Consider the following 26,697-nt stretch of genomic DNA (forward strand, 5'->3'; position numbering starts at 1 on the left):
AGCATGCTTGCCTCGCTTGGCAGTTATTTTGGATGCATTCCTAGATAATGGTGGACAGGTGAGGCAGATGGCTGCAGGCAAGTTGAGAAGCTGCTGGAGAACTCAAGAGTTAAAAGGAGAGCGATGAGGAGCGATGTGTTTAGCCTAAGGCTAATACTGACTGCATAGCATTCTCCATCAGGCCTTGACCTTTCAGTTCGGCACCCATGCTAACCTTTCATTGCCTGTGTGCTGTATTCATCCTGAAAGCTCACATTCAGTTTGAGATCTGTTTCTGCCAGAGAGATCTTGGTAAAGACAGTAATGCATATGGCAATGTGTTCAACAGATGTAATATTAGTAAAAATATTAAGAATACACATATCTCTGGAATGAAACTCCAATTATAAGACAGAATGTGGTTAGTGTGCAAAGAGGCAGAGTCTGTAGCAGTAAAGACGACTGTGTACGGCACCAGCAGAAAGTGACAAAGAGAATTGAGCATAAGGTGAAGAGGATGGTGTATAGCGGTATTAATACACCTGCAGTTTACCCAGATATGAAATATTACATTTGAATACCTATTTCTGTGTAAACATGAAACTATGTAAACAGATGATGTCCTGCTGCGTGCTGTGCAGGGATACTGTAGCAGTAGGCTGTTTACTGGGTATGCACTTATAATTGTGTATTGTGGCCTGATATTAACAAATGTAGTGAAATTATTTTTGTTGACATATTATTTTTGTCTAATAACAGGACAGATGTTGGGTGCTAAGGTGTTGCTAGGTGGATGCTGCAGAATTGCTAACACAGATGTTGGGTGCTAAGGTGTTGCTAAGTGGTTGGTAAGGAATTGTTTTGGTATAGTTGTTGGTTGCTAAAGTTGATAAGCAGTTGCTAAGATGTTACTATGTGGTCGCTGAGGTGCTGCTAGGTGGTTACTAAATCATTTGGCTAAATGGTGGAATGAAAATACATTTGGCTAATGGAGCTGTGTTCACAAACGTTTGACTAAATTGTGGGTCACTAAAACTTTTGCCTCCATACACAGACAGTACTGGAGAGGCATGTGCATGTTTTCTCAGCTGGTGTGTGGGAAAGCTGCCCATTTGGACCTAATTTCTGCACATTCCACCATTCCTTCCTATATCTATAATATAATAATCTATAATAAATTCAGGAAAACCATAATCGAATTGAAATAGTTTTTCGGGCGCTTACTGTACAAATACAGATCAGGACGGACGTGCCAGAGTTGGACCAGTGTCGATAGTTGGAAAACCATGTAAGGAATAGCAGCAGGTGGAATAATAATTATAATAATAATAAAGATAATAATAAAACTTAAGAAGGACTATAGTGGGATTGTCTGCATCTTTCATACTTATTAACTAAATCAATTCCTAACTAATGGTTTCAATCATTAATGAAGTAGTTTGACATGTTTGATACCTAGGCTAACCTGTCTAACAAACACGTCAAGTTGGACTGTCACTATTCTCAGTAAATACATGCCCAAAATTGATATTTGCTTTAATAATCTGTTTAAAAAGCTATACAAGCAAATGTTTATAAAAATATAGTTAAATGGCATAGAGAGACCATATTTGAACATGACGCTGTTTAAAATAGCTGCTCCACCAGAAGTTTATTTTTGTTTTTATAAACCACAATGCATGAAAGAAATGGTGCTGAATGCGCTTGGAGTGGGGTGAAAGACGGTTTTATAGAGATGATATTGGTGACAGTCAAAATCCAGTCTTTGTTATCAACCTTAGCGTAGCATTAGCCTAGCATCTGCCGTTCTAAACTAAACAACAAAATAAAAAATAGATACAAAACATGTATTGTCTGAGCGATTGCTTCTATCACAAGTGTTTTACAGCATGTTCATTTGACTTTTCGCTTAACTATCCCTTTAACAGTCCCTGTCCTGACCTGTCTCTGAAACTTAATTGGTTCAATACATATTGTCACTGTCCAATAAAAACCATGTATCTCCAAAATGGTGACTTTACAGGAGAAAGCAAATATGTTTTATAGTTTATTCCAAGTAATTAGGAACATTTCTATTGGTCCATTCATCCAGAATAATTGACACAGCGTACAGAGCATCTACAGGGTTCCAACCATGAAGAAAACTAAAAACAGACAAAAATGGAGATACATGTTTTTTCATTGGACAGCAGAGATACGCTTTGTTCATAATAACCTTCTACTTACTGCTCACTCTCTGGTTATGCCTAAAAGCATTAAGCAGTATGCAGTATGCAACCAACATGAATTTGTCTAAATCTTCTATCAATGATTGCTCAACAGGGGATCATCAAAAGGGACCATTCTGATTGGCTCAGCCCCTGATGTTGGTACAATCTAGTCATGCCTCTGCCTAGAAGTACAATACAGGGTTCACAGTGGTCATTGTCACAGTGTGTTTACTAAACTGCATACTGCTGAGAGGAGTAGCACTCACTATACAGTATACATGTGTACCGGTTTGGTGCAGTATGCTGTAAACAGAGCACAGTATGATGTTTCCAATGCAATCATGATGTGTTTTTTTATTGTAATGGTTTTGATTTGTGGCCTCATTATGGATATTGTTTCCCTACAGGTGTGGCTCTTCTAGTGAGAATTGGCGCTAAAGGCAAGATCAGGCAGAGCCGCTGGTGTTGTTGTAACCTCAGGGGGCAGGCCTGTTATGAATTGGGCCAACATGTGCGGGCAATACCGAAGTGTCTCACACAAAACATTAGAATGAGAAGCAGAAGACTGACATAAACATCTCCTTCTATCAGTTATGGGATGCAAGCCAGATCACCTGTCTGTTAGACAGAAGTGTTTGCGCATTCTTCTTATGCAAAACTAGAGTTCTTGGCTCGTGAGCTGTAGTGTGGCGAGAAGTGCTCTCTGACGATGCAGCAGTCACAATTTATTGCTGTTTACAGGCTACATTCTGTGAGGTGATTTGTGAGGTAATGTTAGGACACAAGGCGCACTCCTCCCTTTATCTTTCATTACTGCAGCCCAAGCGCCATGTCACGTCTTTCTCTTTATGTTAAGGAGTGTGGTCAGAAAGGAAACATGCTTAGCCTGAAGATTTATGTGATCTGCTAGGCTGCCTGTCGCCTCTAAGTCAACAAGTTCTTTGTCGCCTGACGTTTTGTCAGTCAGCCACTTTTATGTATGTACAACATGGGTCCAGATGTTTGTGGACACCCCTTCTAATGAATGCATTTAGCAACTTTAAGATGCGTCCATTCCTGACACAGATGTGCAATTGCACACACAAACAGCTTGTGTAGTCCCTGTAGAGAAGACCTGGCAATAGAATAGGACTTTCTGGATAAACATTAGCCTACTGACACCATGCTGCCTAATGCTAGGTGTGAGCTAGAGGAGCATAAAGCCCCCGGCAGGATACTTTTGGGATGAGTTAGGGAGTTGGGGATCTACACCCTTCTCACAATGGAAAGATGGAGCAAACACACCTGTTTTTTTCACCAGGCCGTGTGAATGCTGTGAAGTGGATTGCTTTTTGTGATAAGATTGTAAAAGACAAATAAATGTGCCAGGAAAATCTGGCCAATCTAACAGAGTGCAGAGTGCAGAACGCTCACTTTCACTTTTCAGTGTTAAGCAACTTTTCTCTGCATCTTGTCTAGGATCCACTGCTGGCTCAGTATTCAGTCTTGGTTTCCTCTTCTTTCAGAATAATGCTGTCATTGTCCTCCGTCATCAGTCATATGACCTCTAGTAATAGCTGCAGTATCCGTAACAGTGTGTCGCCATTTGCAAGAAGTCTGCGTGTTTAGAGTGGATGGGTTACACTGACAAGCATAACGAGATGAAGGGCACTTGGTATTTGTTGCTTAGGCAGTGTGTTCCTTGGTTTTCTCAACCCTGTAAGAAGCTGCAGAGGGAGTAACGTGTTTTGCTTAGCTTTGTTAATGATGGAAATTTGTTTTTGTATAAATGGAAGACAGACAGGTCGGAGGGCTGCTAATTGCATGTTATAGCTTTTGTAAAACTCCACCTCCTCTATATTTCTTTTCCCTATGAATCCACCCCATCTCCTCTTCACTATCATGATTAACAACTTCGTACCCAACACACCCGCACCCTGCACCCATAACCCCAGCCTTCTGAGGTCGCTTTCCTGTTCCATCCATTTCGGGGTGTGGTCCGCATTCACAAATTCTTCACCAGGTTTATTGGTATCTGGTGGTGTCTGCCTGTTACTTTAAAGGTATGGACTCCCCAACCCTCTGCAAAAGCCTCTGAGGAATAATTCAACTCAAGTATAAGACATTTTTTTATTTTTTATTGTGGTCTCAGACTTCTGGACCCCACTGTAGCTTGAACTTTTAAGCTTTTTGTAGTCTGGAGTGATATTGCAGTTTCCAAAAACACATAGTGAGGGAATCCAGGTTACTTCCGACGTTCTCCTTTGAAGTACCAAAGAGGTTGTCAGGTTGTTATGGAGGATTTATAGGGCCTGGAAAATGGTGGAAGTAGTCCCTTTCCTACTGAAGTTATTTTAGGACTCTACTATATAGAAAATATTCTGTTCATTTTAGAATAAAAAAGCAAAACACAAGCAATTTCACAAGTGGTGTCAGATTTTCGAACCCCACCGCATATTATAATCCATAATGACTTGATAGGATCAAATCTTCTAGCAAACGTATATTTTAATCTTTGCTCATGTTCTTTGCTCATGTTCTCTAACTAAACTCACATTACTATCTCTGTTGTCCAGTGAAATGAGCCATGACTGAAAAGCCCTGTTTTGAAAAGAGGTACTTCTGAGGAATTTGCTCTGCATGAGCCATAGGCATCCTGTCTTAGTGCTGAAAATATGCTATGTAAATCAGGCTTCATCTACAGGAACAAGAATTCAAGCACCTAACACCCCCCCCCACCCACAAACACACACACAAAGATGGGCCTGTAGTTCCCAGTACTTATTTGTTTTCACTTTTTTTCACTTGTTTGTTTTTTTTTAGTTTAGTTTAGTTCATAATGTCAGTTATCAAGTGTGGTCATGTCCTCCAGCCCTAACCCACCTGATTCAACTCAAGAAAAGCAAATCATGCCTTCTTAATCAAGATGCAATGTATAGTTAGTAAACAAAGAACTTCCAAATAGTTTCGGATGGGGAACCATTAGTGTGAGTAGCTTTGAGCACTAGTCACTGGGAACTGGGTTTGTGACATGTGGTACAAAAGGCTGTCTGTTTTTTGTTTGCTCTTTTTCTGTGTTTATCAGGCTGTTATCTACTCAGGCTCTCCCTGTCTCTTTTGCAGTTATGTCCTCATCTTCTGTCTTCATCTCTACTTGTACCGAGCTCTAATTACACATACTACTACATACATACACACAAGCCCTTATCAACAGTTAGTTGCTAGGTGCTATGGCTATCTGGCTATCTGGGGTTTATATGCTCATTTTTAGAAGACCAACCTTCCAACCTCTAAGGCCTTAGCATTAAACAGGCAGTTTCTGTTACTCCACCTTTAAGATAGATGTAAGATAAATGAGCTCTGTTCTGATAAGCTGCCATGTATTGTATTAAAAAACACTCGAGCTGAAACCCTCTTTCACTTAGAGAACTGCAGTATAAATAGGTGGGGTTAAACTGTGGTAGGCTGAATAGGTAACTGAATCAGTTGTAACAAAATCAGAGAAACAGTGATTTCAAAACAGGCTGTTTTTGCAGATTAGTTCAGAGGAGGGACTGGGTGGTGAACACTGTGTTTCGGAACTTTAACAAAATGCAAAACAAAATGTATTACTTTAAACTTCTTGATTTAATTGAACGGAATTCAGTTTTCCATGATGGGCCACTTAAAAAAAAGTTCCATACAGAACCATTTACAAGAGGCAGTTTAAGCGTTCAGTGGACAAAGCTGAGTTATGATAGCCCTTGAAAAACACCCTGTTTTAAGGGTTTACTACACATACAGCCTCATAGACTCAAAGTAAGACAACAGAACTTTACTGAATTCACAGTGTTTCTAAAAAAGACCACATGCAAGGCAGTGTTCTTATTGGTCTAGGCCTTCTGTTTATCCCCAGCAGACCACCACCAAAGTGTCTTTTTTCTCTCCTCACCATAAACACAGTGTAAATTTGTTGGTGCACGGCACAATTTCATGGTACATCTACAGTGTTCAATTGATTTTTACAGAGTCAGCTCAAAGCTGAGTTATGATAGACCCAAAGACCCATTGGCTAGAATAACACTAAGTGAGTGATGTCATACACCATTATACTTTCATTTCTGATTGTTTAGGTCAGTTGTGAAATGATCATTGTAACATTTTTGTAAATGCATGAGAGTGTTATCCACGTGCAGTAAGCTTGTTATTATTTCAACATTAAGTGTGAATAGTGAATTGGTTGAATTGTCTCCTGTTTTGAATGAAATCCCATGTACAAGTTCTGTGGTTGGGTTTGTTCATGTCTATCAACCTCATCCCGACTTGACTGTTTCTCTAGTTTGGTTCTTGCGTTGTGTTTGTTCTTTTGTTAGTTATTTGCTTTGCACTCCTTGTCTTTTATATTCCTCAATTAAAGGAGAGAAGACCTCAAAAGGATCATAGATGTAGAAGGTCTACTTTTCATCGACATCCAGCATTGCACTGGTCAGTTCTTAGCTCATTAGCTCATCTGAATAGGCAATCCCTGTTATTCAACCAACGCGAAGACCTACAGACTTCCCTTCATCTGTCTTTTAATGCTAAAATATTTAAATGCTTCAAAATGCTGCAGAATTTCCATTTTGTACTGCATTTTATATCTGTGTTCTTTAACTTTGAAAAAAAAAAAATATTTAAACTTGAAATGAAAAATAATGAAAAAGGGTTGACTCCAACAGTGGAGCCAATATTGGTGCGTATAGGACATATAGAACGCTTTATAAAGGTGTATACAGAACTGTATAGACCCTTTATTTTTGTTGTACCATTGCCTTTCCCAACGAGCCCTTGAAAAACACCCTGTTTTAAGGGTTTACTACACATACAGCCTCATAGACTCAAAGTAAGACCACAGAACTTTATTGAATTCACAGTGTTTCTAAAAAAAGACCACATGCAAGGCAGTGTTGTTATTGGTCTAGGCCTTCTGTGTACACAGTGTAAATTTGTTGGTGCACAGCACAATTTCATGGTACATCTACAGTGTTCAATTGATTTTTACAGAGTCAGCCCAGAGTTCCTTAAGGCTGCAGGTGTTAATTTGACGATGGCGATGTTTCTGTGTAACAGGTGAGATCAGTCTGGAGAATACTTGTCAATGGTTATGGGAGAGATGAGTTGCCCTTTCCATGTATGGCACTTTGAGCATCTAGGAATACTAAACAGAAAAGTCATCATTTATTTATTCATTCATTCATATTCAGATTCCTGGTTTATCCTGCTCATGGTGCCATACATAACCTTTGAAAGACCCCAACCCAGCTTCTGTGCTGGAGCGGTGTGAGAAGACAATATACCACCAAAGATATACGCAACACATCAGACTTAGGGCTTGTTTTCTTTGGATTGTGTCCAAATCACAGCACTCTGTGCCAGTTTTGAATGAGAGTAGTCCAGCCCAAGCTCCATTTTATTTTCTTAGCTCTAGAATCTATTGATTTCTGACTGTTTTTAACTATGCACCATTTCCTCAGTCCTCATGGATAGATTTTTCATTTAACCTTTGTTGTCTCAGGGGTCAGAAATGTATCATCTAGTCGTTTTTTTTTTTTCAGCTTACAAACTTACTTTTATTACCAAGACAGCATACTTAGTGTTAGTTTACTGGATTTGGTGACAGTGTGTGAAATGTTAAATAATAACCTTTGTACTTAATTGATAATTATTCATTTATAATCTATAATCTAAATGTAGCACTGCTTGTGCATTCTGTCAGCTCCAGTTTATTAAACTTCAGAAAAACAAAATAATATAAGATAAATGTTGTATATTGTTAATGCCATTACTTATTGGGATATTAAATGTTTGTAAAACACCCACACCCTAAATATCTGAAGACATCTAGTTTTACATATTTGGCCGAACGTTGATCCTGAGTCAATAAAACTATCAAAAGAGAGAATTTAGTTAATTTCAAACCTAACGTACAATACAGTGCTGGAAATAATGTGGTGATTAGCTGCGTATACACATGTTAGCGTTGTTAAAAATTAAGGAGTTTTCACCGAAAGTAAGTGATCCAGCATGTCATGTTATTATTAACGCACTCCATGTATTTAAGATTGGACTGAAATAAATTACATTTACATTTACATTTATGGCATTTAGCAGACGCTCTTATCCAGAGCGACTTACAAAGTGCTTTGCTATTTACCCAAGAAAAGCCTTAGCTAGTTAGAATAGACCAATAATTCAAAGGATACCTCTAAGCTTAGACATTACTAAACACAAGACAATAAGGTGACCATAGTACTCTAATCGTCCAAGTACTCTCGGAAGAGGAGGGTCTTCAGTTTGCGTTTAAAGACAGCGAGCGACTCGGCCGTTCGGACATCCAGGGGCAGCTCGTTCCACCACTTTGGTGCCATGACAGAAAAGAGCCTGGACGCTTGTCTTCCACGGATTTTGAGGGATGGCGGGTTGAGCCGAGCCGTACTTGAAGCTCGAAGGGCTCTAGGTGCGGATCGGCTTTTGACCATTGCCATCAAGTACAGAGGGGCTGGTCCGTTCTTGGCTTTGTAGGCCAGGGTTTTGAATCTGATGCGGGCAGCTACAGGAAGCCAGTGAAGAGAACACAGCAGTGGAGTGACATGGCTGAATTTAGGGACAATAAATGATATTGTGTAGATATAGTCTGCCTCTGGCTGCCATGTATAGGAAAATGAGAATAGTTGGGAGTTTCATTTTGTATCAAGCAGCAAATAAGTAGCATGTAGCTTGTATTTGATATAATTTGACAATATAACCAGCATTGCACATTCTGTGATGTGACTATTGCGCACATTGCAATGGTAATGCTGAAACGATATAATGTGCAGCCCTAGTGTAAAGATAGATAATATGTGGGAACTGGCAATGTCAATTTTTTTTATTATTATTATTTATTTACAGCGTCTGAGTGTGCAAACAGGTGAAATGGGTAAGATCCAACATACTTCTTAGATCATGAGTTGTAATCTTGGATCAGTTTTTGCCTTGTGTATCCTGAGGATGTTTACATGGAGCGTGGGAAACTACACTGCTTAGATCTGTTAAACATTGAAAATGGTCCAAGATCTTATCAGATCGTGACATGTGGTATGATACCGAGTGTGTAAGAAAAAAATGTTCTTACAGGAACTGGGGATGTGGATTCTGACCAAATGTAATATTCCCGGAGAGAATCTTTGAGACTTCGGATAAGGTTAAGGTAGCATTACTCAGTGTAAACAGGGTAAACAGCTGTTGGCTAAATAAATAAATAGCATGAAGGAACATTTAGTAGTAAAACTAAGTTGCACATTAAATATGTGTTTCATTAGTCCAGAGAGGAATACATAGTCCAGTGGTCATGGACACTGTCAGATGAATAAAGCTTCCTGTAGCTACAAAGCCAAGAGCGGACCAGCCCCTCCATACTTGATGGGAATGGCAATGGCAAAAGCCGATCCGCACCAAGAGCCCTTCGAGCTTCAAGTACGGCTCGGCTCGACCCGCCATCCCTCAAAATCCACTGAAGACAAGCGTCCAGGCTTTTTTCTGTCCTGGCACCACAGTGGTGGAATGAGCTTCATCTGGGTGCCTGAACGGCAAAGTCACTCGCTGTCTTCAAACGCAGACTGAAGACCCTCCTCTTCCGAGAATACTTGGGCGAATAGCAGAGTGTTCACCTTATTGACTTGTGTTTAGTAGTGTCTAAACTTAGAGGTGTCTTTAAATTATTAGTTTATTCAAACTAGCTGAGGTTTTTCATGGGTAAATAGCAAAGCACTTTTTTATGTCGCTCTGGATAAGAGCGTCTGCTAAATGCCGTAAATGTAAATGTAAATGTAAATTAGGAAATTCTGGGAGTGACAACAATCTATACGTTGGTACAGCGCCATCTAGTAAAGGTTTTTTTTTTACTTTTAAAAGGAGCACACTCACGTATCTCTTTTAATATGGTTCTTTCTGGGGAAAAAAGTGGTTCTTGTATAGCATTGCTCACAGAACTTGAGTATTGCATATACAGTACTTTAGCTTTCTCATTGATATCCTTAACAGTGTGTAATTGGCAGTGCACTTGTGTTAAGGCAAATCTAAACAGTCACATTTTAGATTCCTGTTAACAGTGTTTCACTAAACTGTGTGTTTCACTAGTCACATCAGTTTTACTGTTCAAATACGGGCACCTGGAACAGTCAACTCGTACTCGAGTACCCGTGCAGCGAAACGTGCTGTTTGCACTGCAAAGGTACATATATAGCACATTGCAAAAGCTGAATAATTCAATATCTCAGTTGTAACACACTATGGCAGTACTTTAAACAGCACTCAAAGGTTTCTGGGAGGTAGGCACAGCTTACACAGAGCACCACACACCCCTTCAAAATATTTATCTCATACATGTGCCAACACAAAGCAAGCATTACAGGCATTGAGGGTTATGAATAGGGAGGACGTCTTAATTATCAAGAGGGTTAAGACTGCTCCAAGTGCACGGTAAGCCCTTTAGGCTAAGTGATGTACCTCAACAAGAGATGTGTCTTTCTGCCTGTCTGTACTTGTCATGCTTGCTTAAGTGGTTCTGACCCTGTATGCCATACTGTTAACTGTAGTGGCTGACAAAACATATAGACAAAATCTAGATCTTATGGTTTATCTGGTTTTGTCCACAAGCATGTCAACAGACTCCAAGACTAAGTTGGACCAGCATCTAGAACCATACAAACCAGCAAACGTTGTGAAGTATGGTACACTAAACAGACAAAGAATTGGGGCACCAGCTTATTAAAAAAAGAGTTTATCCTGCTTTTGTTGGAGTAACTGTCTCTGCTGTCCAGGGAAGGCTGCAGTGCTCTGAGGATTTGATTGCACTGGTGAGGTCACAGTGTTGGATGATCACCACCCCATCCCCAACTCCCCAACTCATCTCAAAAGTATTGGATGGGGCACACTCATTCCAGAGAACACAGTCCCACTGCTCCACAGCTGAATGCTGGGGGGGTTTGTTCCCCTCTAACCCACGCCTGTCATTAGGCAGCATGGTGCCAATAGGTTCATGTTTACCTGCTCTGCTCTGCCTATTCTACAGGCAATACTTCTCTACAGGGACTAGACAAGAGCTGAATGCATTTATTAGAAGGGGTGTCCACAAACATTTGGACATATAGTGTAGCTAAGTTTCTTTGGCGGTAGTAGAGCACAGTTTGAGTAGCTGGAGTCAAACTCAAACCTGAGGAGCTGCCTGACCTTAATCACTATGCCACTACTACACTACTCTGCACAAGCAGAGGTTTAGAACTGATTAATACATGGGTATCGTACCGTACTGTATGTACTGTATTTTGGCCAAATCACTACTTTTTCAAGTAGGTTTTTTTATCCTGACTCTTTCTAGTACTCAGCCCCAGCATGGCCATATAGACAATCTGTGTGAGTGGCATTGACTCTGATCCCAGTACACAAGCCCTGCATGACAGAATCTCACTAATCTCTTCAAATCAAACAAGCCAATCTTTAAAATGGTCAGATTGACCTTCTTATAATAAGCAAAAAAGGGTTTGACGTGATTAGGAAGAGGTATTTGTTTCTAGGACCTGCTCCTAACGGCTGGGCCAGAAGGGCAGTGTGAAAACGCTCCAGCCTGACTCGCTCACTTCGCCTGGGTGTGAAAAAGTGAAAGCCTGTACTGCCAGAATGAATTGAGGCCGACGAGTAGCACAGAGGTAATGGGGCGACAGCAGTAACAATGTTATGTTCAGGTCAGGAGAGAACACATAGATGGTCATTGGCTTGTGATTGTAGCTGCTAAGATTAATCAGTTCAATTCTATTAAAAAATAAATGTGTCTTGGGCAGCGTAATTTCATTTGTATTACGTCTTAGCATGTGGTGCTAACAAGGTGGTGTGTTTTTTATACCATGACAGTTCTCGCCTTGTTTGCAGTATTGCCGTTACAGTATTACAGTATATTGCAATGTATTCATTCATAACTCTGTATCATGAACCAGATCATATCACCAGGTTCTTGCCAATACAGAGCCCTAGTTTATTGTTTAGCAACGTCTGCAGGTTTCTGGACATTTGTGATAATTAATTAAACATCAAAATGCAAAATATATTATATACACACAAAGTGTGCACACCTTTTGATATGACACCCAAAAGTGAGCTGAGGTGCATTTTAGGTGATGTTTATACAACTTAATTGGAGTCCACTTGAGTTACATTTAATCGATTGGACATGATTGTCCAATTGGCACCTTACATTGGCACCTGCCTATGTAAGGTCCCGCAGTTGACAGTGCAAAGGAATTTTCTGCAGACCTTAGAAACAGGATTGTGTCAGAGCAGAGATCTGGAGAATGGTACAGAACAGTTGCTGCAGCTTTTCAGGTCCTAAAAAGCACAGTGACCACCATCATTCGTAAATGGAAGAAGGCGGGAACTACAAAGAAACTTCCTAGACCTAGACCAGACTGAGCGATCGGGGTAGACGGGCCTTGTCCAGCAAGATGCGCAGGAAGCAAAGGGTCACTCTGACAGAACCTTTCAGAAGACCTCCAGGCAACACTCCACAAATCACACCTTAATAGTAGAGTAGAGGCGGAAGCCTCTCCCTGCTAAAAGGCACATGACAGCCTGCCTGGAGTTTGCCAGAAGCACCAAGAGGACTCTCAATCCAGGAGAAACAAGATTCTCTGTTCTAAGGAACTTTTTGGCCTGAATACGAAAAGGCTCCACTCCCACCACATGGGTAGTGACATTCCTACAGCGAAGAACGGCGGTGGCAGCGTTTTATGATGTAGGGGTGTTTTTAAGCAGTGGGACCGGGGCGACTAGTCCTGATAGAGGGAAAGATAAATGCAGCTGAGAAGAAATCCTGCTTCAGAGAACTCTGTGCCTCAGACTAGGACTAAGGATTACCTTCCAACATGACAGTGGCTTCAGAGAACGCCAGAGCCCAGACCTGAATCCAATCAAACATTTGTGGAAGAAGCTAAAAATGGCTGTGTACCGACGCTCCCCATCCAACCTAAGGATCTTCCAAGAGGAATGGGCAAACGTTCGTAGCCAAGCCAAGCTTGTAGCTTCTTTTCCCAAGACACCTTGAAGCTGTAATTGCTGCCAAAGGTGCTTCAACCAAGTATTAGGCTAAGGGTGTGTACAGATACGTTATCCCTATATAAAGATATCAACCTGTGTGTAGAATTTTGAGGCAAAAAATGAACTCAATCTATCGTAGAATAAGTCTGTAACCTAATAAAACGTGGAGAAGGTGAAAGGGGTGTGCAGATTTTCCGGCATGACTGAATGTGTTACACAGATCATTTGAATGTGCTACAGTGGCTCTTCCGTGCTCATACACAAACAGCATCAGGCCTACCGTCTGGTGAAGTAGAAGGTGGGCTTGTTTATGTCATTACACTCAGTGGGCAGCAGAGGGCAGAATGGAGCGGCCTCTGTAGCTTAATTGGAGCAGCAGGATTTCAGTATTTGGAAAAGCGTCCTCTTTGTCATTTATCACTTCCTCTCACTGTCAGTCGCACATCCAAAGAGAAGCAAAATGGGATTTTGGTTACTTGTCACTTCTGGTGTGGAACTGTGGGGCAGTGCCAGTCCGGTGGTTAAAGGACCATTTATCAGAAATAGGTGCTTTGCTATTAATCTAAATTTGTGACAGAATTACATATTAAATAACCTGGAAATGTTCCAGGCCATCAACCATTATGTAGTGTAGGTGTTTACAGAGCACAGTTATGAAATCTTCTGGTGTTCTTATCAGTGGTGTTATCACCAGTCCACACAATTGAACAGCGTAACAGCTTTCACTGAATATCCTTCTTTCTTTCCTGTTGCCGAGGTCCACAAATATTGGCGGTTAAATATTAATTATGAAAGCTGGATAGTAGTGTGGTGACCTAGTTTTAGGTGTAGGAGCAGTAGGTGGCTGATGGAAGTAGGGAACATTTGGGCTGCTTTGGTTCAGCCTCTCTAGCCTCTTTCAAAAAACATGAGACCAGTTGTGTGTCGCTTGGCTGGAGATGGCGTGTATCGGTACTTTTCAACACACATGCTGGGGCTTGGCTGCTCTGTAAAAAACACATTTTGGCAGTTTAACCAGTTCAAACCGTGGGTTTATTTTTCAGGTATTAGTCCTAATGTAGAAACTATTGTGAATTGAGAGCCATTTGACTTAGCATGACTTGCAGAGTTCCACAGGGTTCTATTTTAGGGCCTATAAAAACTGATGTTAATTATATCAGTAATGCAGTTATGAGAGTGTAGGCTTAAATACAGGGTCTACAGGCTCACACTGTGGGAATAAGCAAAAACTGTGATTCTCCACGGCTTCCCTGAAAAACACAGCCGGTGTCTGGCTCTGTCAGACAGACACACTCTGTGTTTACTGTCCTCTGGTGGAGACGACATTAGGCAGATATGTTTAGCGCCTTGGTTGTCTGTCTTCAAGATTGTTGGGGATGTGGCTGGGGCGACACACTCTCCTCCTGATCCGGTAACCTGATCCTAGCTGAAATTGCTCGAGAGCCTCTTCCTTTTCTGGAAGAGACTAGGAGTGATTATGTGTGTAGAAAAGTACTTAGTATGATATTAATAAAAATTACTCTTATTAAAATATCATACTTTTATTACTTGTTTTTTTATAGTCTGTATATAGTCTACCACTGCGTTCCTTCATGCACTAGAATTCCGAAACGTACCAAAATAATCAAATCAGTCTGAGGCAAATCTCTGGACATGGTGCCTCTTGCTAATGAGCACGTCTGGAGAAGCCAGCCGGAGACGGCAAGAGATGGCTCCCCGGCAATAAGCATTAATTAACCATTAATTAACCATCAATTTCTCCCTGTGCGCCCACCCTGTATGTATCCTCTTCTCTCTCTCTCTCTCTCTCTCTCTCTCTCTCTCTCTCTCTCTCTCTCTCTCCCCTTCTACTGCCTCACCCTCTCAATCTCCCTCCTCCCTCCATACCACCCCCCCCCTCCCTCGCTAACCCTCCCTCCCTGCGCTTGGCTGCTAGGGAGAGCGTGCGTCTCCATCAGCACCATTTAGATTTAGAGTGGAGCACCAGTAAGGCAGTGGAGCCAGCCGTTTGCTGGTCGAGAAGGTGAGCAGAACATCAGTGGGGTGGATTTATTGATTTCCACCAGATACTCCACTCCTCCAGTTCTTCCTCAGTCTCAGTGATCTCCTTGCTGACCTGTGGAGTGTGTAGGAGCTGGGAGAAAAGCAGCTGAAGTGCTGCTGGAGTGTGTTTATGCTGAGGAGATACACCACAACCGGGCAGGACTTCTCTTATGGACCTGTGGGTTTGACTAAGAGTTTCCCGCATCCTGTACTTCACTACATGTTGGACTAAAAGCATCTAAGGGGAACCTTCTGCAAATGATGAGTGAGGAAGCCAAGGAAAAGGGCACTGGCAAGCAAGCCCATCGCAAGAAGAAGGGCAAAAAGGTAAAGTCCACTTAAAGTCCTGGCTTGTAGAGCGTGAGCGCTGGAAATTAGCACACTTTCATTTACATTTGTCATTTAGAGCTGACTTGTAGAGTCATTTTTGTGGTGAAGTTGTTGTCTTTGAAGAGCAGAACTGGAGAATCTGACAGAAGCTTCTCTTTTGTTCTGGAGCCGAGCTGAAAAGGGGTGTGTTCTCCGTGACATGGTTTTGTTTTGAGGCTGCACTTGTTCAGGGGGAACCAGGGGTCTTCCACCGCCTCCCAATGACCCGAGTTATACTCGCAGCTCTTTGTTCGCCATCCAACTACTCCACAGGGTCAGCTTCTTATTGCTCTTTTGAATAAAGCCTGCTTTAGAGGTTTTTTCCACCCCTCTTAAGACTCTGAGTTTTTAATCTTGTGGCTTCTTAATCTGTGTTTGTCCCACTTCATGTTTTCAGCACGTTTGTAGGAACGACTGCACTTGGAGTTGGGTTCCAAATCAGGGTATAATGACCAAGGAATGGAAAGAATGAGACAATAGGACTGTTTTGTTCATGTCATGCCTGCTCCTTTTGTAAGTACATCCAGTGTGGAGCGTGCCTTTTGCGCCTCTCGCTCTCGTTGTCTCTCTCTCTCTCTCTCTCTCTCTCTCTCTCTCTCTCTCTCTCTCTGTCTCAGCCCTGGCAGTATAATCAGCTTAATTGCACCCATTCAGAAGTATTGGCAGTACCGCTTTGTGTGAGTCAGCTTTGGGAGTCGGCGCTGGCTGGTACCCGCTGCTGCTCGCAACTCTGTCCACCACTGCTTGCTACGGAGCGCTCCGAGAATTCATGGAATTCCCTTTGTGTTCAACAGGCGCCATTTTCCCCTCGTTTGCCTTGTATTTGGATTAATGCCCTCCAGTAAATAACAAAGTCGTTGTCACTTCTGATATGCTCTTTAAGGAGTCCGGAATTCCAAGTATGCGTGTGTTCCTCGCTGCGTCCGTGCAGCCTCTCTCCGTGCAGCCTCTCTCTGTGCTGCCTCTCTCCGTCGCTCTGTGCTGTTCCAACCTGTTGCCAAACACACAGTGAAGAAATAGCAGCTCCAAGCATAGTAATATGCAGGGATATTACTCCCAAGCTGGAATTGTGTTGATCACCTGATTATCCATGGCCCGTTTAGAAAGCCTTGTTTATGAAAATTTACTACAAATATAGAATAACATTGAAGAGTTTTCCATAATCATTCATGCTGTATAAAGGTCAGTTTTTTCTAGGAGACCATTTAAAAAAGTATTGCTCATCTAAGAGCTTTTTGTAACCACTTCAGCTAGAGCCATCACTCTCAGCAAGCAGGAAAGCCTCAAATCCACTGCTAATGCGTTTGAACCAACTCTGTGCAGCAATTAATAGCCCTCAAGCACTATGGCTCGGAAACACTACGATCCACTCCTGAGGATTCTTTTTGTCTCAAAGCGTGCGTATTGTTGGAGCACAATAGCTACGCCATTCTGAGAGCTTGTACTCCTTTTTGTTCATAGCTTACTCCCTGACCTGACCTGTTATTGTCAAGAAGTATTGTTTACCAGCCAGGGCACTGATTAAGAGAAACAAAAGACGGTCCGTAGTAGCTGAATGACAGTCGGGCGTCTTTTGTCCAGCCAGATGCCAGCAATTAAGAGTGAGGGTAGGAACTTCAGATTACATTTCTTGGAGGGCTTCCCTACAAATGTTGAGGCCCATAAAGAATAGATATGAGTAGATCAGTCAAAAGCCCACTGATATGGACTGTAGCATTATTAACATTGCAAACTAGCTATCTGTCTCTCTATCTCTCCTACTGTCTCTGCCTGTAAAATTTACATTCGGAGGTCTAATTTTAATCTTAGACCGTCAACATGGCGGGCTGCCCCTCCCACATGTTGATGGGGAGAAAATGGCTGCTTGGTGGTGATCCAGACCATCACTTCAGGGAGAGTAAGAGATATGTGTGGGGAACCCATGCATTCTTAACACCCCGGGGCGAGCTGACACGTTTGAGTGGAGTGTGTATCCCTGTGTGTGTAAAGGCCTGCGGGTGTAATGTAATGGACGGGAGTGCACTTCTCATCTGAAGTGAGAAATGACTACTAACAGACTGAAGGTCTTAACATTCTGTATACTGCCCTTTCCCTAAGGGTCAAACGTACGTCTACGTACAGCTGTCATGTGAGTATGAAAAAAGGCGATGCATCACTTTCTGTAATTCAAGCTGAAAAAAGATCATAAGACATAAGAGTTAATGTGGTCCATAATAAAATAATGTCAATTTCTGTGCGTAATGTAATGTTTAAATCAGACAAAGTCAGTATTGTTCACAGTGGTAGTCACCAGAGTGTTTAATGCTTCTTAAAAAGCGAAATTACAGATAGCTATTACAATAGTTTTGAGATAAGGTTAATGTATAATCATAGACTAATTTTATTCAGATTTACCATTTGTATCATTAACAACATGACAACTAAAAAAGGTTCACTGGACATCAGGATTAAGTGGCTATATTTTATATATTATAACATGATTATGATGATCACCAGCCCACCTCACCCCCAGCCCCAGTATTGCAAAAAGCACCGTCATTCCAGAGAACACAGATCTACTGCTGCACAGCTCAATGCTGGGGAGCTTTATACCCCTCTAGCCCATGCCTGGCATTAGGCATGGTGCCAATCGATTCATGCTAATCTGCTCCAGAGAGTCCTATTCTATTGGCCGTACTTTTCTGCAGGGACCTGTGTCAATTTAGCTGACTGCATTCTTTAGAAGGACTGTCCACAAATATTTGGACATAAGTAGTGTAACTTAATGTGACTAGTATTGGTAAAACTCAGCCATAACTACTTAATATGGAATAAAAATGTTATATGTCGTATCCATAAATCAGAATAACTTCAGTACTGGTCAGTTGTTTGGCCCAGAGATGCATGCGTCAGGCTCAGTTTCAGAGCTTCAGCAGGGCGGAAAACCCTGCATATGAACATAATGCCATCGGGACGCGTCTGGGTCACTGATGATGAAAAAACAGGTGTCTTAAGCTTCTTCTGCTGGAGAGTGGAGAGGGGACCTTAAGCACTGGCAGGTGTGTGTAATGGCTGTAGCCATGGCGACGAGGGCCCTCCTGAGGAGCTAGAGTGAGCGTGCAAGAGAGAATGCGAGAGCGAGACAGAGAGAGAGAGGAAACCTGTGTTTGGCTGACTGTTCCCGGGAAGCCCTGTTGATAACACCAGTCTATTTATAAATGGCGTATATTTGGCGTGATAAACAGGAAATATCTCTTCTAGTTCATATTCCAAAGACTTCCAGTATATTTCTCAGTGTAAATGTATCTAAGCTGCGCTGTAGTGGTTATTTCTGGATGGATCGTAAGCGGTGGTCTTGATAAAATCAGAAAATGACATCAAAGAGAACCGGGTTTGCAAATGTTTATGCTAGAAATGAAGATCAGCCGTTGTGTTTATGGGAGCAGGAATGTTGTGTCTGATAATGTGGCCAGAGGGCCGCTTTGTTGTGTCTCTTTCACACAGATCCCAGCTACACAATACGGCCTACAGCTGATCGGCTTGATGAACGTCCAGCTGACCTTTCCAGTTGTGAAATCCTGTATAGAGGTGCTTTGTGCTGTCCCTCAGTTTTAGTTTGGACTGAGATGAGTCCAATAGTTTATTAAGAGAGAAAAGGGCATATACTGTTCATTACGACGCTCATAGACCTTTCAGACGTGGCACTTCACTTGGAGAAGCATCCGAGTGACCCAAAACACGCTGTGAACCTCAATCTGACCTTACACTCAGTATGACATTTACAATGTAACTGAAAGCCTATCTGGACCAACCGTTCTAATTAGGGAGCGATTCAGGAAGTGAGCCTTGGCAGCCCCTTACAGGCTGTAAATGAGTACAGAGCTATGCTGACACATTCTAGACATGATGTGCGTTTAGAGATGCTTCTTCCGAAGTTGTGTGTAAGATGCCCTAAAAGGACACAATGTCCAAATCTGTCTATGAATTTGGGCTACTTATCTACACTCAGCCCATAAACTACAATTTAGTTTGATGTTAGTTCAGCTGGTTTAGTGTGTTATAAGTCCGAGCACCTTCACAGGTTCACCATTTGTGTTAGACACAGATGGAATTTAACCCATCAGTGAACACACATCCATGCACTAGTGAGCAAACACACACAGTGACAGTGAGCACACTTGTCCGAAGTAGTGAGTAGCCGCCGCATCTTGCAGAGTTCGGGTACCAGGTCTGATCTTCGTACCTTTATGCTAAGTATTGTTACAGATCCAATCCAATCTTTTTTTTTTAGGTAACTGGTATAGTTTTTGACAGCTACTGATGTAACAGTGCCTGGTAGCATTGCATGATTGCCGATCGCATATACCAATACATAGCTGATCGATCTTTTTAGCTCTAGAAATAACTATATAACCAGTGATATGTTTGTTGTTTCTAGAATGTGTGTGTATTAGCCCACACCTCCCAGTTTTAAACATGCTGTTCAGTACTGGTTAAAACCAAAGAAAGGTGTGCGGTTCTCCTCTAGCTAAAACACAGCATTTCTGCTATAGTTTCATTTCTTACCAGCCATAGTTCTAGAGTAAAGGCATAGCAGGGGAGCATTTCCTCACATGGTTTAGGTGGCATGGGCAAAGACAACAAAATAATAGACAAACGCAGTTCCACAGATAAAATACTTTACACTGCAATACTTTTTACTGTAAAATACTTTACACTGCAGACTTTACAGTGGCTTGTGACCTTCTGAGAACAATCCTGACTGTTGCGTACTCAGTGTAATGCCATATAGCACCTACAGGAAGCCAGAGAGCTCTCTGCTAGAAGACAGTGGTAAAGAAACAAGGATAGGAACTGGATTGAGCTTAAAATAGCCTATAACCGTTCCAGTCAAACATCCATGGATCGGCCCTGATCTTGATCCACTGGATCGGATAGGGATATTGTTAGTAATTATCATGATATCTATAATTTTTTTGTATATCACCTTGTTTGGTGTACGCGTATAAGGTCACACAGAATAGTATTTTTAGAGCTAATGTTAGCTTTGTGACAAGCTGTATATTGTTATCGTTTCCAGGATGCCTGGTTTCAGGTTTAAACTGGACACTTATTGTAATTGAGCGACTTCGAACAAACACTGGACACTGAGAACACATGTGGGTGGAGCATGTGGGTGTGGGTGGAGCAAGGAAGTATGTAATCTTTAGTTAATGACGTTTTCAGGTGAAGCAGGACATCTGGTGGAATGTGGACGGGCATGTTTCTGGCATATAGGGAACGAGAGTCTTCCTGCTGGCTTCATGTGTCTTTCCTTAGGCCTGCATAGCCCTGGATTATCCTAATGATGGTGAATCATTTTGGCAAACAAAATGGATGGAATATTTTTTTAAATGGAAGATCCTCCCTGACTTTTAACTGTGCTAGGCCTACTGTGCCTCATCCTGCTATGTGAAGTTCCAGCTCCAGAGTGCCTCTGAGGCTGAGCGGATGATTGTGCTTGAAGCCCTCTTAGTGCGAGAGCATTCTTCTTGTCAAATTAGATATTTAATGCAGGGCGGATTAGAGCAGAGAACGCTGGCCAAGCCAGAGTGAAGCCTCGGAGACGCTGGAAAACAAACATTCCCTTGGTGTCCCCCAGCTGCCGATGCTCACTGAAATGTTTTTTGTCTCTTCAAAGATGTCATTAAGCTGTCTTGGGGCCGGAAGTAATTAGCAAACTGCCGGGAAAAATCACAACTGTCCCTGTGATGAGGTTTGTATGTTGGCTTTCCCATAAGTCGCTTTACATTCACCAGTAGTGATGCACATTATAATTAAGGCGCCTGATTGCATTGCTGCAGTTTGTGTTTGTTGTGTACCTTGCAATATATTAAGCACACCTTGATTTATGAGCAGAAATGCAAGCTGATTTATTTCCCCGGTATAAGCAGGCTTCTCCATGGTGTTACCACATTACTTGCCTTGCTGAAACAAGCTGTTGGAGAAAGATGGTGCGAACTCAGCCCCTCGCCCCTTCTCAGTTTTTTATTTGAATAGTGGCAGCTACGTTGTGATGGGTTAAAGAGCTCATTTTCATTTTAGACTACAGTATCAATATTTCAAAGGCCAATAACACAAGAAAATCGGTCTATGTGTATGCAGATGAGTCTGGTGAACGATTTAGAAATCTTTAGAGCTTAGAACAATTAGAAATCAGCCGTTCCACCCTTCATAAAATAATTGAGAACCAACCATCCTGGCAAGTTCAGCCCAAAACAGACCACAAGATGTGTAAAGAATGTCATCACAGGATCTACAGGTCGCTCTTACCACAGTTGAAGTCAAAGTACAGCATCTACTATCAGAATGAGACCAATGTTTTCACTAGTCAGCTTCAGTCTTACCCTGATGTTTTTGACAGCAAGGGTTTTTCCCTGCACACCTCCCATGAAAACCAAACCTGTGCAGTCGCTTTCTGATGGTAGATGCTGTATTTAGACAACAACTCTTTTGGGTAATGTGATTCGATTCTTTGCACACCAATCACTGGATCTGAACATGACAAGCAGAAAAATCGTGGCATTGATATTGATTGGCGACTAACAGCAGGTGACCCCTGGGGGCAATGGCCTTTTGATGTGAAGATGGGCGACTGTAATCAGGACCCTAGAGACGTAATGGGCTTTTCAGCAATGAGCCTCTGAAAGCAGTCTGATGGCATTACATTGCCATTTCTGGATACACTCAACAGGGCAGAATCCCATCCTCCATATTAGCGCAGCAGTATAAATTTTGGAAGGCCGGGCTGATATAGATTTTCAGTCTGTTTTGTATTTCACAGTGTCCTTGCCATGTTTTTCCATCCAGACTGATTCTCTGTTGACATGATATTGCATTCGTTATCTTCCCCATCATCTGACAATGAGGGATCGTTTTTATTATTATATGATTAAAGTCTCTAATGACTTCTCAGTATTAATCAACATTATCAGTATGGCGCTGGATGGTATCACACGCTAATGCGCTTGCACACGTCTTCGTGGACATTGATTGGTTCTTTCAGCAGTCTCCTTTATTAATAATGGATGACTATGTACAGCATGTAGTGACTGCATGATTGACTTGACCAGATTGTCTTTACCTGTATTGCATATTGTAAATAAACATTGTCCCAGAATGAAATTTCAGGTTTTGTAGAGTCACTATGACTGCAGGGTTTGTTTGAGACCAGCAGCCAATAGTTTGCACTTTGGTTAATCCTTAATAGTCTGTTACTTAATTGCATAGTTTGAATTAAATTAATTTACATGTGATACAAGCTCCTGAGCTTTTAAAGAACTGCTTTTAATTAAAGTGCTTCGCTGAAGGAATCTATAGTACTTAAACTACTGCTGACAGCAGCCCGTCACACAGTGTCAGCATGTGCTGTTTCAGATGAGATTTGGTACAGAATTGGATCTGATTCATTCAGATTCAATCTCCTTCTATATCCAATCCAGTATTTACTGTTGATACTGTTGGCCCGACAATGCCCTTCAATTCTGGTTTGCCACCTGTAGTTCTGGTCTCAAACATGATAAAAATGCTTTTACAAATTTTTACTTTTAATATTATAGGATGCTTTTCCTTTTTCCAAAGTACAAATTTATGTACAAAAATAACACACAAATATTGATAAATTGGAGTATTGTGATACTGCAATACTGTAAAATTGTGTGATTTTCAGAGCCACAGTATTGATTTTTATTAACAGTTTGCTTGTTGGTGTTGGACAGTGGTTCATTTTGTGTTGTGTTTAAACCCCGGCCGCTGGATAGCAGATGTCTTCAGGTCCAACGGCTCTGATTCCATAAAAAGTAAACTTTTCTTTTACTCAGATTTTATGCAGATTATGTTTTTTTAAACTGTGACAGTTTTTCTAAACTTTTATTTAGAAAAAGGCACTGTTCTCTCAAAGATCCTCATAAACCTTGGTTCTTTTCAGGCTCTTAAACACATTGAGAGGGGTTTATCTTTAGCCATTTAGCGACGAAGACCTCACAGTAGTGCGGCTTCATAGATTTGAGCCAGATTTGTAATCCTAGTTGGAATGTCCAGCAGCAGGCACGCCGGAAGCCCAGTCGTGCGCTTTGCCGTTCCCAGGCTCTCTGGTGTCTCTCTGGTGGAACCTGATAGTAACGGCCCACTGGCAGGCCCGGAGCTTGAGGGGCCGAGTCTGGAGAAGCATTTTGAGTTTGAACAGCCTCCAAATTTCCCAGGCTTTCTAGATCTCCTCCCTGACAGCGGAGGTAACAGGACCCCAGCAGAAGACCACCTGGAGTCTTAAATAGAGGAGGTGCAGCCCACCAAGACATGCCCCATTCATCATCATCTAAATAAGATCAGAGAAGATTTACTCCTAAGTTTTCAGTTAATTACAGTACCAGTCGAAAGTCTGGACACACCTGTTTGAATTTGTGTTCATCGTCATTTTAAAAACATTTGATGACCATAGAATGACCATATTTTTGTTTTCAGACAAGATGACACTGTGGGTTGTGGGTTCATTGTGGGTTCGATTCCCGGGCTCGGCAAGCTGCCACTGTTGGGCCCTTGAGCAAGGCCCTTTACCCTCTCTGCTCCCCGGGCGCTGGAGTTGGCTGCCCACTGCTCTGGGTGTGTGTGTGTACTCACTGCCCCTAACACATGTGTGTGTGTGAGTGTGTGTTCACTACCAGATGGGTTAAATGCGGAGGACACATTTCGCTGTACAGTGTACACTGTACAGTGACAAAAACGTGCACCTTTACCTTTTCACTGGGGTTACACATGTATCCACTGTAGTTAGGACATCGTGGCTCGTTGGGGGTGGGTCATAAGTAGGCCTGAACTGTAGGACAGTGGCAGTGTGTGTGTATGAGCGTGGGATACCTCTCAAACCATGCATGTACAGTTAATGTTAACAAACATTAATACATGAGCTCAGTTTTACTCATTTAGCAAGACCAATAAATAACTGGATACTGGAGATACTACTGGATACCCATTTGGATCAAATGTTTTTAAGATGATGATCTGCATGCATTCAAACTTTTGACTGGTACTGTAGAAACGCCTACACTAATTGGCCATTTTATTGGAAACGCTTGCCACATTGCAGTTTCTGTGCACAGTGTACACTCATACCACCTCAACACCCACTGACACCCACTACCATGCCATTGCTCGGTTAAGGATGCTTCACCACTTAAATAATACCTGTTCAATAGGGGTCCCTGTGGTCATCAACTGAGCAATAATAAACAAGGCAAGTAAGGAGCAGCAACAGATGGGATAGGATCTAATTGTACACCTAAAACTGAGCCTAAGTAATAGGTGTTTCTGGCAAAAGGCCAAGGTGAAAGCTCATCTTTTTCCTCCACTTGGATTCCAAACTGTAAATCCACTATAAATCCAGTCCACTTTAGTTTAAGTTAATCCAGTAATTGAAAGGCCTTGTCGTGATCTCTGTCCATTTTGTAGATGCAGGAAAAAATCTCTGCCAAACACCTGAAGCAATAGCTTCCTTTGTGATTAGCCAGTAAGTAATTTTACAAGATTGAAAATGAAAGTAGCCATTAAAGAAGTAGCCTATCTGCTACTGTACTGTTATTTATTGCATTGCTCGCTGCCAGCCTGCACATTTTGTCAAACCATATTGGGTTCTGCTGAGGCAAACACTGCGCATAATGCAGAATTTGGCTTGGGTTCATGAGAACAGAACGGGACCACAGTATATCTTTGGCCTGGTCAATGTAAAACACTGGGGTCCAAATTCCAAGATGTATTGCTGCTTAAGCAGCAGCACCTCGGGCCAAGTGACTCTGCTCCTAGATCGTAACAGACCAGCTTTGATTGTTTGTATGTTTTGCTGATTTGAAATTACATGTGTCAAACAGCATAATATTAGCAGCTTGCCTCAGCAGAGCAACATCGATATGTCTCAGTGAAGTCTTATGTAACAGTTAGCTCGTATTGTCAGAGCTGTTTTAAGGCATTCTCTGGCTCCGAGCTAACTCCGAGCTATCTTGAGGTCCCTACCACACCCCTGTCAACAGGATTCTTCATGAAAGAGAAATATGTATTTCCATTTTCATCAGGAGGCTATTAAACATCGATCTTCATCCAAAATAAAACCAACTAAATTAGTAGTTACCATGTTTTTCAGGCTTTGGTCAAACTAGCCTAGGTTAAATTTGTAGTTTCTAAAGAACTTTGCTACGTCCTGACGTCATCACCTATGTGGGCTGTGTCTTCCTGTACTCGACATTGCTTGGTTTGTAGAAGGGTGTGCATCTGATGTCTGCATCTTGTCCAATATACCTCCCTATTGAAATCTGACTGCCTGTGAGTGCACACGTACACTATATTGCCAAATGGATTCATTCACCCGTCCAAATCATTGAATTCAGGTGTTTCAAACAAATCCATGACCACAGGTCATATAACTCCAAGCACATATGCATGCAGACTGCTTCTACAAACATTTGTGAAAGAATGGGTCACTTTCAGGAGCTCAGTGAATTCAAGCGTGGTACAGTGACAGGATACAGCTTGTGCAACAAGTCCACTCCAAGTCCAAAAGCTAGGACCAGACTGGACTTATGTTGTGTCCTTTAAATACGGATCCACCTGATATGCGAGTTGAATATCACATATTTGGCACACTGCTTTTGTCTTGTTTTGTCTAAAGGCATGCAGACCTGGATGAAGCAGTTTGCTCAATGTGCCTGACACACATACAGTTGAAAACAGTATTTACTGCGATATGAGGCTTTAATCTCTAAATGGGAGTGATTTGAGCATCAGTTAACTGGACATTCCTGGCTACACATCGCTGTCCATGGACCATTGGCTCTTTAGTAATTTGGATGGACTGTTTTTGAGTCAAACTTCCTTTAACTTGAGCAGATAATCACTTGTGTCAATGCTGGTTTGGCTGCTTCCCCTGATAAACACAGCCATGTTGCAGAATGGTTTCCCACTTAGTCCGACTAAAGGGGGCGTCTTCCAGCGGGAACATGACGTTAGTCCGAAGCCTCAATTCTTTGAC

The 26,697-nt window shown here is 41.9% G+C and overlaps 1 protein-coding gene across 2 annotated transcripts in view; it reads left to right on the plus strand.

Moving 5' to 3' along the window:
- ank3b (ankyrin 3b) overlaps positions 1 to 26,697 on the plus strand; it is a 200,930-nt gene that overhangs the window by 16,207 nt on the left and 158,026 nt on the right. Inside the window, exon 1 of one of the 2 annotated variants that reach the window (XM_072668031.1) lies at positions 15,215 to 15,623. The exons of the other annotated variant lie outside the window; for it this stretch is intronic. Coding sequence (XP_072524132.1) covers positions 15,555 to 15,623 — 69 coding nt within the window. The 5' untranslated portion in view covers positions 15,215 to 15,554. Of the gene's footprint in view, positions 1 to 15,214; positions 15,624 to 26,697 lie in introns of those variants that run through there. 2 annotated transcript variants of the gene reach the window in all.

Source organism: Salminus brasiliensis, chromosome 22 (assembly GCF_030463535.1).
Source record: "Salminus brasiliensis chromosome 22, fSalBra1.hap2, whole genome shotgun sequence".
Classification (NCBI taxonomy): domain Eukaryota; kingdom Metazoa; phylum Chordata; class Actinopteri; order Characiformes; family Bryconidae; genus Salminus; species Salminus brasiliensis.